Below are 16,175 nucleotides of genomic sequence, written 5' to 3'. Positions count from 1 at the left end.
AGAATATGATTATTATATGTGCAAGTTTCATCGAATTCTATTTAGATGTTTCAGAGGAGCACAGTATTAATGGCTGGTGCCCATTGATCAAGGGATGACAAAGTTCATGTTTTCTTCGGGAAACTCCAAAAGTCATTCAGATGGAAAAGTGCACAATAGCATCATCTGATGGAGAATGTGCACGTTTCTTTTCATCCAATTTCATTCTGCAGTTTCAGAAGAGAGGCTGATAGAAACTTGGGGCTGGCAGACGCACCGCATGACCGCTATAACACTGCTTATAGACCGGGCATAAAGGTGCATAATTACAGATTGAGCAACATTTAAACTTTGAAGGTTTTTTGAAGAAATACTTCAAATAAAATAAAATATTACAACCAGTCATGAATTTGTAACCCATTATCTTGTAGATTTTAGGAGATATCTCGGCGAACATTTGACCTTACACTACTCAAAATCACACCAAAACATCCAGTGCAAACATGGAGCAACAGGTGATGGAAGAGGTACAATGTACATATAAGAAAATGTCGCATAATGTGACTTGTCACTGGAAAGTATATGTTCCCAAATTTATCATTCCCGATGTTTTCGTTTCTTATATCATTATTATTATTTTTATTTTTTGTAAATTACTCCTCTTTACAAGAGCTTTAAGAAGTATGCCAGAAATTTTACGTAATCAATAACCGTTTTTTAGATATAGGGATACTAAGTGATCCATGAGATCACCATGAAAACTGAACTTTTTACTAAAATTGAATTTCAAATTGTTGTGTCCACAATCAACTGTAAGTTCCTATGTTACAGTGATTTAAAAACTAACATTGTGTCCACATCGGACTTCAATTAGCTGTGGTCGTATAATGCTGTGCTCGATGAAACTTTTTTTGGTTCTGTGTATTTCACAGCTGCCATCACTGGAACTTAATGTGAGGTTAAACAACATTTTCATAAATAACGTCGATTTCGGCCAAAACATTTGGCATTATTAATCATTTATTCATGCAATAATCAGGCCTATTCTATAAAAACAGTAATACATTAACCACAATCAGACAATCACCGTCTGCATGATTCTTAGATAAACATGTATTTGATCAGAAATGTATTGCCTACCATTTTCCCATAACCATATATATATGGCGTACGCGATTCAGCTTCCGAATCTGTTTTGATCTTGAACTTTGTGAGTTGCATGCTCGTTAAGTTTTGTGAGTTCTATGCTCATATAGGTTCATGAGTTTTACACCGGAAGATGTTTCATGTTTGCCCAGAAAATATATGAAGCGTTTTCCGGATTTCATACTAAGTTTTACTGCTTTGTTCTTATTCATAGCGGAAATACAAACTTAACTAATACACGACAATTGTGTTTGTAAGTGTTTTATTTGAAACCTGTCTGTAGTAGCCATCAGGTCAAAACTATAAACATAGCTCAAGTTGTTATCATGGAGAATAGTAGCGAAACATGCTATCCTTGGATTTCACGTGATTCAAGTCAAAATCTGACATTACATGAAGTCAATAACAAACTGATTGAGAGATTTCTTGGAGGAATTTCTTACATATCTTTGTTGATATTTGTTGGCTTAATCGGCAATTTTCACGTATTGTACATCTTCTGTCGGGACTACAAGTCAAACACAACATACCGTGTTTATGTGATATTTCTATCGCTCTTAGATGTCTTTAACTTGGCCATTAGCGCACCAATGGTACTGTATTATTTACTTCATCCCGTAATCTTCCAATCTGATGTGTTTTGTAAGATATTTCGATTTATAATGTACTTTGCAAACGTTTCATCCACGTGTGCCGTAGTTGCTATAGCTCTGGACAGAGGACGGAGAACATTTTCTACCCAAAATTTAAGTTTCAATGTAAAGCAGGCAAAAATGCTTTGTTTCGCAAGCTTGAGTTTTGCCGTTCTACTGTCTTTGCCTGCTGCCTTTTTCTATGGAGTATCCGAAGTACCAACAGGCTTTAACTACCTCGTAGGACACAGGTGTCTTGTAGATCGTACACATGTTAAGTACGTTGTAGTGTTTTTAATTGTGCAAACTACGTTTTTCTGCATTGTATCACTGGCAATAACAATTACATCCGCATTGATAGGCTGGCGTATCTACAGATATGGGTACATTATAAGCCGATCCTCACATTCAAGCCAGGGTGTTCTTCGTGACCGTAGAGTAGCTAGATCCACCTGTACATTAATTATAGTGACAATGGTTTATATTTGCAGTTCCTTGCCTCACCACATACTCGCTAACATGTACTTCACCAGTAAAACTTTCGATTGCGATATAACATTTCCACAGGCAGTAGCGTTTTATACTTTCATTTTTTCGTGTTATCTGAACAATGCTTTGGACCCATTCATATATGGCTTTAGAGACAATAATTTTTTCGAAGCCATTAAAAGACTGTATGGATTTGACGGATGAAAAATATACAGTGATGATTTTTTTCTCGGAGAAATCAGCCACGTGATATTGGACTAATATTAAATTTGTGGATTCTAAAGAGTTTCATGGTTTTGGTTTTCCCCTTGTCAAAACACTCTAAAAAAAACTGAAACACTTCAAAGTAAAATGTTTGTTGTTTAACTACCTTCCTGTATATAATAATAGAACGATTATAATCAATGACATTAGAAGACCATATTATACGGTTTAAGCGGGTTTCAATTTGCAGATGCTTATAACATAAAATCATACAATTACAATGTTCTTGTCTTTTTTTAATTTCAGAAAAAAATCCTTTTGCTGAATGCGATCAAGACAATTTTTTTTCCTTTTTTTTATTTATTTATTCATTTCTTTTTCTTTTTTTCTTTTTTCTTTTTTTTTTTGGGGGGGGGGGCAAAATAAATAATTAGCAATGAAGGTAGTGTGGCCCCAAAGTATTTTTTTATACTGCATTAGGGACACCACTGTTACGATGATAGATTTAGATATATATATATTTTTTCATTATTTTTATGTGCAGCTTTGGCAAATACACGTATAAACATTACATCACATTCATATATAGTCATTACACTATACATTTTGTATATATGTTTATGTTTTTTTACCAAACATGTTTGTTTGATAGTAAACTAGCAGATAAGTGTCTTTAAAATAATTAAGCGAATAGCATTTTATAGCGTACCAGTTTATTTTACACAGAACAACTGATTGCATAAATGATGTGTAGTTCAACTTTTCACAATGACAAAATTGGTTCTTTGAGAAATAAAAGCTTTGTCCCGATTTTTTCCTGCTCAAACATCAAAATCTGAAAACAAATCATATAAAAAATATCAATTGAATGTCCAAGGGGGACTCTGTTGTGACAAATATAACGAAGAAAATACTTCTTCGTAAACCTCACAGTGAACGAAAAAGGTACATGTTAAAGATGTTCGCTGCTCATGCGCAGGGGCTTGTTCCCACTATCAAATATGCAGCCCGACTACTGTAAGACGGGCTGCATATTTGACAGTTTGAACAAGTCCCTGTGGCTCATGTTCAGTCATTTTAATCAGATATTTAATCAGATATTTCAGACTCCTCTGATTTTATCCATTTCATAGCAAATTTGTTGACACTATTTTTCATTCATAATTTCATAAAACACACCTTAAACATAATTTCACAAAACACACATTAAAATGAAGTTTTTTTTACATACTTTTTTTTTGTTATTTCTTCATGGATTTTAATAGATTAACCTATTAAGGCAAACTCTTGGGAAAAACAAGAGAAATCTTTTTCCCGCCAACATTTCAATGCTTACATCTCTTTAAAAAGCAAATCGGTCCATCAATTTGTTTCTACTTAAATTGTTCTAGCTTGAAAAGTCTTACAAAAACTTTCCCAATCGTTTAAAATCTTTGTTATTTTCAAACAGGGCAGCCAATGCCCTTAAAGTGAACTGCAGATAAACATAAGTAAAAAGAATTTTAGTCTAGTATTATATGATAAAATTTGTGAAAGTTAATTTGCATCTTTAATCAGTGATACTAATATAGCAAATGGTGGGAAATGTTCGTGAAGTCAACAGAAAGGATATAATAAAAGCTTGTCCAAATTTTGTAAATTCTCTGACGCGGAAATATAAGACGCTAAAAAATAAACCTCAAATAATCAAGAATACGAAGTGGTACTCCATGCGATTGGCGGTAGTCTACATTATCTGTTCAGATAGCCTTACTATAACTCAGTAACGAAGGACTCACCTCGTTATCACCTTCACGCAAAACAGGACCAGGTACATATAGAGTAACTTGTGGTCCCTCGTTCCAATAACGTCCCAAATTAACTCCATTCACAAAAATTATCCCCTTCCCCCAATCCTGAAAAAATTAGGGTTTTTTTTAAATTCTGAATGTGAAAGTAATACTAATGTCTAACCCCTACCGCAGGTTCTACGGAGTAATTTACAGTAATTCCCTGTGGTCATTTTAGTACAGAATACTTATTGGTTAAGAAAAAATTAATTTATTGCAGAGTAATATATATATTCTCTATCCATGTCTTTTCTCAGGAAATGACCTAAATGAACCAAGAAATGGTGACGCCGGCGTTGAAACCGTCAGGGGTAAGATACGATGGTATTTGAAACATTATCAATTAAGTTATACAAACAAATTATATATAGAGTGTTTATACGACTTCTTGAGTATGTGTTATAATAACAATGGTAACATAGTGAATTGAATTTGTTACATGCACCAAAGAATCCTTGTTGCTTGAGCTTTATTGATAAACACCACATCAAATTTATGACTTCAGTTTTTACTGTTGTGCTATAACATTGTCTAGTAAATTTGCACGCCAGTACTTAACTGTGAATTATTATTATTTCAGAAGTCGACTTTACAATGTTAGTGTCTGATCAGATTAATTGTCTGAATAACATTACAAAGAACAACCTACATTCGGATGAAGGAAGGTGTCTTTTGGACTTCCGTTAATTTTCAGAACCGATCGGCATAGAACTGGAGTGTTCATATCACCTTTGGTGGTCCAAGTACTCCCAACTGATACCCTGAAGATAATAATTTCTGCACATTAAACTGAACCATAGGGACATTATCCAATATACAGTCTGACTAGTATTTAAAACACCAAATATTGTAGTCATGCTGCTTATATTAATAGTGAAAGAAAGTTTAGAACTCTGATACATCTTTTAAGATATGCACATTACGCAAGATATAACCAATCATCTGCCTAGCACACAAACTTGCCTTTCCGTAAACAGTTGTAAAAAGATGGCCTTTGATTGAATTTGGTTTTTAACGTCAATGATCAAATTTGATATCTTGTAAGTGCTTGTTTGTCATCCATCTAGGTCATGGCAGTATAAGTTTGACTATACTGACCAACTATCACAGTTTTGTCCAAGTTATTGGTATTACTTCCATCTTCAAAATGAGGCGATTTGAATCTAACAGTTGACAACATAAATGAAAAAAAATGCAACTGTTAACTACTGAAGTACCTCGTGTTAAAATCTGGTTTAAACTCTAGCGGCATCATGGTCCAGTCGTTAATAATCTGATCATCCAAATAAACATTTCCATTTATTCCTGCAAGGAAAGAAACATTTTCTTAATTGATTGAAAGGGTAGAGAGGCCGGCATGCAAAGATTTTATTTTACTAGCAACTGTTCTCTGTTGTATGTAACTTGTAAATGACTTTTACTGTTTAAAATAAGAAAATACATCTTAAACAAACCAATGTTTGGATATGTATTCAGTAATTTATGGTCTAGTACCTACAGCTTTCTGTTGGTTTTTTTAATCACGAGTTATTTTGTTTACCTTTTAAAGTATTGATCGAAAATACCGAAACATCATACCAGAAAGACACTTCTAAGATAACAAAATCCAAACACATGACCTAAACATGAAAACAGAGGCAATCTACATATACAACAAAATATAATATAATAACCGAAAATAAGGGGAAAAGACAGCACAAAAAAATACTGAAGCACTTGCAGTATGAACTCCCCTAAAAACGAGAGTGACTTCAGATGCTCCGGAAAAGTATTTAGGTCCTGTTTGCCATAGAGCAAATTCGTATATTCCTGCAATAGACAAGTTCGAAGGGGTGTTAATCCGGTAATACGTGAAATCTAACTGAAGATGTTTTATCTCAGTTGCAAACTTCATATCGGCCAATCAAATCAGTTGGGACGAAAACACACTTTATATGTTTATCAATCCCCGTCTTAATAGCTCATTAAACAATACCATAGCTTACTGGGAAAGTCAGTGTATATTGGCTAAATATGTTGGTAAATTGCCGAGAAATGGGAAGTTAACAATTAGGAAGCCATTATCATCAAGTTTGTCATACTGTTTTGATACCAACCATCATGGAGATGATGCAGTATCTATGCAAATGTTAAGGTTTATGTATAATGCAGGAGAAACTGAAACCTTTATCTCTTTAGTTTCTAATTCTTCATTTCTCAATTACTTGAATACAACACTTCTAGTATAGTCTTATGAAGAGCATTGTTCAAAGAATACCGGGAAATACAAAATATTGTTCAACAGGGCTTGGTTACTTGACTTACTTTTACAAAGTCCAGATGAGATGTCACAGACGATGTTGCAACACAATTTGTATGATGCTATTTCGAAGATTCAAGAATTGTTGTATGACAATGAATATAAATACAAGTTTGTAAACAAGGTTTTCATGGCACCAACAAAATAAATGTGAATTTGAGAAAGGCACTAATACAAAGACAAGTTGGGTCATTCCTAGCAAATATCTAATATAAAGAATTAAAAATTACCAACCTTTTCTTTGCTCATTTAGCAGGTTGTCGCCTATTTCTATGTAATTCACCCTTCCGTGGTTTTCGACTAGAACATCAAGACGGCACGATTCCTGAAAAAGACTGACAGAATTAAAGCTTGAAATATGTCAGTTTAAAATTCTCGTTATCACCAGGCGTACACTACCTATAGCTTATTTCTATGCGTTTGAAAGTCCGTCTCATTTTAATGAAATACGTATTTGTGACAGATTTTTCACCCGTTATTTTTTTTTCTGGAGAGCCAATGGCAATGACATATTTTATACCTTCTCAGTATCAATTTTCACTTCAGTCCTCTCCTCCCTCCAGTCCAGCACATCAACTTGTACACCATCTACAAATATCTGAAACAATAAACTTCACTGCATCATTTACGTTATCTCAATATTCTAAACCAATGGTGTGCAGTATTGTAAAAATGCAAGAGAGGCGTTTTTTTTTTACTTTTTATTTAATTTCTCAATTGAAAAATCTTACTATTAATGAAATAATTTGGGCTTTAAAAGCTTCCTCATTGTCCCAACAGGTCGGTTTAAGTATTAGCAATACTCGTTACATTCACCTGTGCCCGATCAGTAGGTTGCTTCTCAAATCTGAGAACCTTCCCAGCTCCTATTTTGGTTCTATACAAGGTGTATCCGTAGTTCTGTCCAAATCCATTATACACGTTCAGGTTTTCCATGTTTACTGGGTTGGGAGATTTCACTTTTACCTATACAAAGAAATACCGGTAATCAAATTTACTTTGATTAAGGATATAGGATATAGGCAGAAAAACAGAAAACAAAAAAGATGATGAAATGTAAACGTGTTCAAAATGTACGGGTTCTGTCAACTAATAAATTCGATAAATACAGTAACAGAAAAAAAGTAGTGGTAACCTCTTCATGTATGCTTATTTGTATCTAGTGGCTGTTAGAAACATTGTCCTGTTAAATGCGCGGATGAGGACTGCGCTTGAAGCTGCAAAGAGCAAACAGTGTTTGTTCGACAATGTTTTGCATTGCCTACTGATAACAATTATTGCTTGTTCTCAGCATATGACCTTAAACTATAGAAGAATCTTCACTTACATGACAAAATGAAATAATGGTCTCCAGGTCGATAAAATTTGTAACTTCTACAGGATCTACAAAATAACTATTCAGTGATATATATTTCATTACCAGATAAAGAATACAAAAGAAGAATTAAAAATAGATGAATTATAAAACCAATCGGATTAAAGCAAAATGATTAATTGAACTTTAAACGATAGCTTTTTTATTGCGCAATCATTATGAATTATATCAAATATCGTAGTTATAAAGTAAACCAAATGATACATCATTTTTATTTCATTGTTTATGTATGAGTTTCAAACTTTTTAAAGAGTAATCAACGGAACCAAAATTCTAGCGGAAATCAAAAGAATGCAATCCAGGGACAAAGACCGGACTTGGAAAACAGACATACACAAAAAAAAAAACACAAAATAACCAAAACAATACATACAAAGTAACAAAAGTAAATGAGCAACTCGAACTCTACTAAAAACAGGGAGCATGGACCAGGTGCACCGGTAGGGTAAGCGTCCTCTGTTTTTCTAGAAACACCTGAGGAGTTGCCCATAAAAGTTAAGCCCAAGACGAAAGAGGAAAGGAAAACTATGACACGTCTAAACAAATCAGTTTTCATGGTGCAGATGGATAAAACCGTAACGATTTTAAAGTCTACAAATCTACACTCACCATAACAGGTCTTTGGAGTATTTGGTGGTATAGCTGGAAGGTCAGTAATACCTAAATTGTATATGTATATAGATAAGAATTGTAATAAAAATCATGTTTTATAAGCGACAAGAAAGTAAAAGCATTAAATTCCTATTGTACAATATTTTAGATATGGATAGCAAGCATCAACTGATCTTGGCTAACTGGATACTGAAACCTTTGGGCGGTTTCTCTATGTATCAAGATCATACGGTCGTCAAGACTTCAAACTTATTCAGTGATATTCACTATAAGAATCGGGCAGTGTGTGAATCATGATTCCACGAAATCGTATTAAAAATGTAAACCGTGTCTATTCCTTTTTAAAGAGTCAGTAATTAAGTCGCCGACTACGAAGTGGCGGTGACTTATTGTTTTTACTGTTTTTCTTCTTCTTCTTCTTCTTCTTCTTCTTCTTATTATTATTATTATTATTATTATTTTAATTCTCCTGTCATAAAAATCGTTGAAAGTGTCCGCCCCTTTTCTCAAAAGTGGCTCGTCCGATTGAGATGAAACTTTTCAAGGTGTTAGAACTACTCTTCGAAGGATGCAGAACCTCAAAAATCAAATTCCCAGCTGCCGCATTTTTTCAAAAATGGTACCTATTTTTTTACACCGGAAATTGGAACATCATATATCTCGAAAACCGCTGATCAAAATTTGACGGAACTTGGTGTATATATTCAACTCAATATCTCGAAAAATCACGAAAAAAATCGCGTGCGTCTCGGCCGCCATTTTCAAAATGGCCGCCAACGCCGTCGAAAATTTAAATTTGTCCGATTTCGATGAAAATTAACATCTAGGTTCTTTGAGCCGTCCTGATTAATTATCTGCGAATCAAATTGCAATTGACGATACGTATCGGCCACAATTTTTAAAATTCAAAGTTGTCCGATTTTGATGAAAATTGATATCTAGGTTTTTTAAGAATCTGCGGCTCAACCGATAATTTGAACTATGTATCGACTGCCATTTTCAAAATGGCCGCCACCGCGATAAAAAATTAAAACTTCGATATCGATGAAATTTAATATCCAGCTTCTTGACGCTGCCTCGATTAATAATATGCAGTTCAATTGACGATATATTTCTCAAAAACATAGATCAGGAGATGGGAGGCGACTTCTACACGTTTCGTGGAAACGTAAATTTTAATTTGATATATACATTTGTAATTAATATGAAATGCATTGCATAAATAAGCGATAACTCACATTTCTCCTATCATTTTATTGTAACTTTCAACTAATTTTCAACATCCTCTATCACCTCTGAGACAAACAAACTGACAATTTATCTTCCATGGACCATAAACTATGCACCCACATCGTTAAATTTGGGGGTTTTTTCTGAGCATGATCCATTATTTTTTTTCAATTTTGCCCAATTCTTAGATTCCAGTGCTTAAAATTATCTTTTTAAATTACGGTTGTAGTAGCTTGGTTGTAATTACAGTACACAGATTTGACGAGTTTCACTATTGTGTTATATATCAAAGGAATCAAAATTTAATTTTTTGTTCATTACGTATACTAGTGGAAGTACAGTCTACCTTGAGGTTTCAAAACTTTTTCAAATATAATTTCTCTGGCTTTGAGGTATTTTGCCGTTATGTCTCCAGCTTCACTCAATGGGGCATCGTAATCTGTCAAAATTAAGCATATTTTTTTTAAACAAGGGTACGTCATGAATCGACAATTGGAAACGTACAACAAACAAGTTAAGGAACGGATAATAACAAAGTAACCGAACTGATTAACTCTATGCAACAGACAAAAGGTAAAGTCAAAAAGTCCGTATAACAAATGGCAATATCAAGGTAAAAGCCAGAAAGTGGGAAGCCAGTGCAATGGTCCTGACTTTCGATGGAAATGTTTGTAGCGCAAAAACCTCCCGTTTTCATTTCGGTTATAATTATCTTTAATACAACACACACGGGCAGCATAAAATTGCCACAAGTCAAAATCGGTAAAATCAGTAGTCAAATCAGTACGGAAGATAGGAAAGGTAAGGATTAAAATAAACATTAATTCATTATGGTAATTATATAATGTTAATAGCAAAAGTGGTTAACAGGGAGGCTGTATAATAAGTTCTTACACTAGTATCTATTTTTCCGACGCAGTCGGTATATAGTTTCGCTTTTTACCCTTTGACACTAAGGACACTCTTCTATGGAAACGGAAGTCACCTGATCGCAATTCTGTTTCCTGATTGGCAAAATACTGATAACTGAGTGGCGTTCGAAAAAACTGTATCGAAACCATGTGCTAATTTTCTTGAATGAAATGTAGAAACTTATAAGTAAAAAGAACAAAATTTTACTGCGTCGGCTATCTTTTTTTAAAGATAGTACTTGCTTTCAAAGTATCATGGAAGAAATTCTTCAATACTCTGCATTACCATAGCTTGTGGTGTCCGGTTTGTATGTAGATCCTGCGAACCTGTTGGCACCAGCCATGAAACCGAAGTTGGTCCCTCCGTGAAACATGTAAATGTTGACTGATGACCCCGCGTCAAATATGCCAGACAAACAAGCTGCAAAATCTAACGAAAACACACATTATGCTCAATCTGTTCTTTTTTTGTTTTTGTTTTCTTGTTTTTGTTGTTAGGTTTAGTATTTTTTTTAACTTCAAAACACTTGTAAACGAACAAGTAACCTTTGGCCACGAGTTTTGACTGGATTTGGTATCCAATTACTATACAAGTATATCGATTGCAATGACATGAAAAGATTTATAAAACAATCAATCTTCAACCAGAATAAAGTTACACAGCATAAATCATAAACAGTTCGGAGATCACTATACCGTCTATAGGCAATCCTTTATGTGATGACGTCCAGTGATCGAACCATCCAGACCAGAATTCTGTCACCATCAGAGGAAAGTCAGGATTCCATTTTCGGATTAAATCAAAACACTCCTTTCCACATTCCATGTTAGGGAAATTTGCCGTTGGTAAAGCTCCTGTATACATACAAGTGAAAGGTCGTATCTAATCTAATCTAGCGTGTGATGCATAAATAAAAATTGAAGTATTCCCCCCTCTCATTTGAAATATTAGACTGACACTGGAAAACTATAAATCTGTGCATATTTATAAAAGGAAGATAGATTGAACTGCTTGTAATGAGTAGCAAGATTAGAATGGGCTCTGAGAAACTGAAGTGTCGAATAAAACTAATGCTCGGTGTTGCCAAGTCTTTGCAATGGATTTTGTCATACTTAGATATTTTACAAACGCCCATGCATGCAATCATTTTGTGAGAAAGGGCCAACGAAAAGACGGATCACAACTTTATTAAACCTATGATGTCAGGATGTAAACTAGACTGGTAGATGCTTACGATCAAAGTAGGGACAGTTCTTTATTCCATGTGGATTGTCTGAGGTTAGGAACATCTCCCTGGCTCCGTATTTTACTAATATCTGAAACAGACATAGTTATGTATACTGATATTTGAAAACCTTTGAAGTTTTATATGTTACATCTCTACATGTACAATCAAATTTTGAATAAAAACCTAAATAAATGTCTCCACTGCTTTAAAACATGAATATGTGTAAAAGAAGAACTTGGCTTTAACAAATATATGCATGTAATAAAACACAGTAATGTACAAACCTCCTGTACAAATTTGAGATGATCGTATTCATTGCTATAGGAACCGAATTCGTTTTCCACTTGGAAAGCTATGATCGGACCACCACTGGGTTTTCCTGGTAGTCTAAGGGAATACTAAAAAAGCACAAAAAATCATTATAACGTGGCGCTCAGTAAAAACGTGGAATTTCTTTGATGGCAGTGTTTTTTTATCAATTTCGATCGAAGATCAGAATTGATACAACAGTCGCCAGAGCCTTTAGATTTGTAAAGCCTTATAGCATCTGCAATTATCTTACAATACCGCAGGATAATAGTCCCATTCCCATTGATAGTTAGGTCCACTTTCTAATATTTCAAATTTAATTCTATGTTGCTTACGCCGATAAACAAACCCAAGAAATAACTTTTACTGCTAGATATGTTGATAAATTTTATTTGTATTAAAAACCGATCCAATTACAAGTAGTTGACCTCTAACTTCTTTTCAAAACCTGTTTACTCCTTTGCACTTACCTGAATGAACCAGTCGTCCAGTTGCCTATTTATTTATTTTTAGAATTTTTATGCACAGAAATCATAAACACTCATGATTCACTTGTTTTTCATTTCTCTGTAAAATTTAACAATTTCTGGTACATGTTTGAAATCCTAGTGCGGGATCCGAATTTTGAGTGCGTAATAAAATTTTGATTGCGTAATTAAAATTTGTTAGCGCGGAAAAACATTTTGAGTGAGTAATTTTTCACCACACTTTATTCCCATACTTTTGACGGGAACGAAGTGCCAGAGTTGTTTACTGTCGATATACACTGTTGATGTTTAACTAGAAATTAAAGCCCTTCAAGATTTTAAATAGTCATCAATCCTAGAATGAAAATATAAGGAGGAATGGTGTGTACCTATTGGAAGAATGTCCAGATATTTCATACAGGCCAGGGCAGATCCAAATATTTACAAAAAAAAAGGGGCAGGGTATGGTTCCGATCAAGAAATTTATATAAAGCAAGAGAGTTGTTATTTGCCGCTCTTTTTTGCCAAATTTTAGAAAAACGGATATCCAAACCTGGAACCAATCCGGATGTATCACTCACTGTAAAGTGCATTTATTAAAACGGAGTTTTTCTTTGCATTAGACCAATATGTCGGAAGAGAACTTACTATATTATTTGTATCAATCTGAACGAAAAAAAAAACATATCAAACAAACTTAAAGCTTAGTTAAAAACAGATTGTGAACTGACCTTAATCTTATCATATTTTTGATACGGTTACCGTCTCGTGACATCGTCGGGAAGCCCGGAGATGACAAGTAAAAATAAAACTTGACGTAGTCGATAGCATAGGAATTATGATAATGTAATTTTCTCAGGAATGATGTCAGTCTGAAGTCTGGTGATATTTGTTTTTTGTAATAATCATACTATTTGGCTATTTGACCTTGTGCTGTGATAACTAATAGAACTGTGAGTGCTTCAAGGCATTAAATGTGCATGATTAGTGTTTCATGCACCTGAAACTATATTCTAAAACTTTAGCGTTTATGTTAATATACGTGTTTCTGGAAATATCGATATAAATTGATTCAGTGTGTGAGTACTTTGATTAAATATACAAGTCACATCCGCAGCTTTATATATTGGCTGTATATTATATAAATATTATCTGTTAATTTATAGTATTTTAAGTAAAAAAACTCATTTTTAAAGATTTTGTTATTTTTTTATACTTACCTGTAGATCAGTAACCATAGGTATCAAGTGACCAAAGAACCTATCTACAGCTTCCTGGTACGGACCATAGTTGCTGCGGACTTTCATGTTGGGATCTCGTAACAACCATCTGATAAAGCAACAATTACTAGCTTAGGGTGTATTGATATTAAACAACATGGGTCAACATTTTCTTTGGCATATTAATTTTCAACTTTTTTAAAGTTTGAACCTGTAGTCGTTTGTTTAGTTTTTATCGTTTTATCTCGTAATTATGTGATTCAGAGAAACGAAAAAGTGAACTCCATATCATCTCGAACGATATTACATTGTAAAAACTCACGCAGGCATACCACCGAAATCCCATTCTGAACAAATGTATGGACCGGGTCTGAATATCAGATACAATCCTAATTCTTCTGCAATTTTGATGAACTTTCTACAATAAGAAAACTTCGTATTACGAACAAAACATATGAAGACTGAGTTGCTGATCATTGTGAAATATTTGGCAAAGAAAAGAAGTATATATGATTATTATATTTGCCACTTCATTGCATACTATGATCTTTGATGTATTTCAACTAGATATGTGATTGAATTACTATGTTTTCATTATATGATCAACATTTGAAGCAAGATACGGACCCAAATTCATATAATTTCGTTGTAACGTTGTTTTGAGGCCAGCTGCGTGCAGCCTGCCCTGTGATATGAGGATTTCCTCGTCGTCTGTTGAAGACCAATGGGTGGCCTTAGGCTGAATTTTTCATCATGGTGGGGTTGTTGTCTCTTTGACATATACACCATATCAATTCCTCATCATAAGTTTGAGTAATGTGAAACTCATCTTATACAACGCATTCAACTGAAACCATACTGACTTACCTTATATCGAGTATACCAGTAAAGTCAAAATCATTTGGATATTGTTCATGCAAGTTCCAACAAACATATCTACAAAACAGTCAGTACTTGACACTGCCTTTAAAATAATAGTCACATTCCTAAGTGGGGTAAACATATTTACTTTAGAAACCAATCACCTCAAATGCTAATGGAAGATGACAGAGTAAAGGTTAGAAAATGCAAATATTGTATTCAGTGTCATAAAGCCTTAATGGTAGCATCTATTAACCCAGAAAAAGACACATGTTAGAAAGTAATATAGTAAAATCACTAGATGTCTTTGGAATAAGACTTGTTTATCATTTTGAATTTTGCTAGTGTTTTGATATTCTAAGTAGTGTACATACTGTAAAACGAAATAACATAGTACCATCAGTACAAATTGTAAGTTGGGTCAGATTCTGTTTTAACTTACGTTTCGACCGTGTTAAGTCCACATGCTTTCATTTTCATCAACCGGTCCCTCCAGTACTCAGGAACAACCCTGAAGTAGTGCAAAGCACCACTAAGGATCGTGAATGGCTTACCATCTAAGAAGAACTGCTTGTCCCTAAATGTCAGAGACCCTGAACTACTATACACATTCGACATATTCCACCTGTGTATTTATTAATGTGATAGCAGATTTTATTGATCAAACAATCTAGGTATTTTCCTTTATCAGTCTTACATGTAAGTAAGTGGTAAAATACAATCGTAAGCTCGCGGCAGAGGTCAACGTTATAAAGAAAGTCCCAGTGATAAAAATAGTTGTATTTTTTTTTGGTGTATTTTCTCTGTCCAGTTGCAAATCTGAAATGGAAGAGAGACGGGTACTGTAGACACCTGCAAACTATCACTATTTACCAGGCTCGGGTCCAAGGAAAGGCGTGTTGGATGGGATGGGGGACTTCCAATATACATATAGGGTTAACTCACTTGAATAGGTCACCTTTTTCGTGCTTCAATTTATATGACTTGGAAAGGAAAACAAGACTGTTGATATGTGATTAGTCTGGACAATTAAGATGGGGAAATATCACGCATGCAATCTTCGGTAGCATGTTTCAGACCTTATTGTCATGTAAAATAATGTATGAATGCACAATTCATCAAGATAAAACAAACATTTTTAAGTCCGAACGGTTGTAGGTAAGCATAAACCGGGTATATAATTAGGCATACATTTTGATGATCCTAAACCTAAAACAGAACAATTAAGCAATTACGACATAGGTTTACTTCAGTCCTTCTTTTTGGAATACATTCCCTTCCCACCCAAATGAAGTAAGAAGTACAAAAGTAGTAAGTCTTTTTAAGCAGAGATTGAAAATTTTCCTAGTAGAACAAAACGATTAAAATATTATTTACAACTGT

At 34.1% G+C, this 16,175-nt stretch overlaps 2 protein-coding genes across 4 annotated transcripts in view; one reads left to right on the top strand and one right to left on the bottom strand.

The window, feature by feature from the left end:
- LOC148627041 (beta-galactosidase-1-like protein 2) overlaps window positions 1-16,175 on the bottom strand; it is a 28,919-nt gene that overhangs the window by 8,371 nt on the left and 4,373 nt on the right. The window contains exons 1-19 of one of the 3 annotated variants that reach the window (XM_088566213.1): window positions 15,235-15,919; window positions 14,799-14,867; window positions 14,254-14,349; window positions 13,932-14,040; window positions 12,220-12,333; window positions 11,942-12,023; window positions 11,403-11,561; window positions 10,993-11,136; window positions 10,142-10,234; window positions 8,563-8,613; window positions 7,906-7,961; window positions 7,395-7,544; window positions 7,099-7,176; window positions 6,813-6,903; window positions 5,497-5,584; window positions 4,929-5,040; window positions 4,229-4,345; window positions 3,160-3,285; window positions 1,120-2,209 (exon numbers count right to left, since the gene is read on the bottom strand). In XM_088566213.1, coding sequence (XP_088422339.1) covers window positions 3,214-3,285; window positions 4,229-4,345; window positions 4,929-5,040; window positions 5,497-5,584; window positions 6,813-6,903; window positions 7,099-7,176; window positions 7,395-7,544; window positions 7,906-7,961; window positions 8,563-8,613; window positions 10,142-10,234; window positions 10,993-11,136; window positions 11,403-11,561; window positions 11,942-12,023; window positions 12,220-12,333; window positions 13,932-14,040; window positions 14,254-14,349; window positions 14,799-14,867; window positions 15,235-15,410 — 1,857 coding nt within the window. In that variant the 5' untranslated portion in view covers window positions 15,411-15,919 and the 3' untranslated portion in view covers window positions 1,120-2,209; window positions 3,160-3,213. Of the gene's footprint in view, window positions 1-1,119; window positions 2,210-3,159; window positions 3,286-4,228; window positions 4,346-4,928; window positions 5,041-5,496; window positions 5,585-6,812; window positions 6,904-7,098; window positions 7,177-7,394; window positions 7,545-7,905; window positions 7,962-8,562; window positions 8,614-10,141; window positions 10,235-10,992; window positions 11,137-11,402; window positions 11,562-11,941; window positions 12,024-12,219; window positions 12,334-13,931; window positions 14,041-14,253; window positions 14,350-14,798; window positions 14,868-15,234; window positions 15,920-16,175 lie in introns of those variants that run through there. The other 2 variants (XM_088566205.1, XM_088566196.1) reach the window with 2 other exon arrangements.
- Window positions 1,452-2,529, top strand: LOC148627042 (oxoeicosanoid receptor 1-like). Its single transcript, XM_088566257.1, has one exon. The coding sequence runs from the start codon at window positions 1,452-1,454 to the stop codon at window positions 2,448-2,450; it is 999 nt and encodes a 332-aa protein (XP_088422383.1). The 3' UTR covers window positions 2,451-2,529.

This window comes from Perna viridis, chromosome 1 (assembly GCF_037379345.1).
Source record: "Perna viridis isolate PV_CMFRI_1.1 ecotype Kerala chromosome 1, ASM3737934v1, whole genome shotgun sequence".
NCBI lineage: Eukaryota > Metazoa > Mollusca > Bivalvia > Mytilida > Mytilidae > Perna > Perna viridis.
This window is presented reverse-complemented; position numbering and strand designations above follow the sequence as displayed.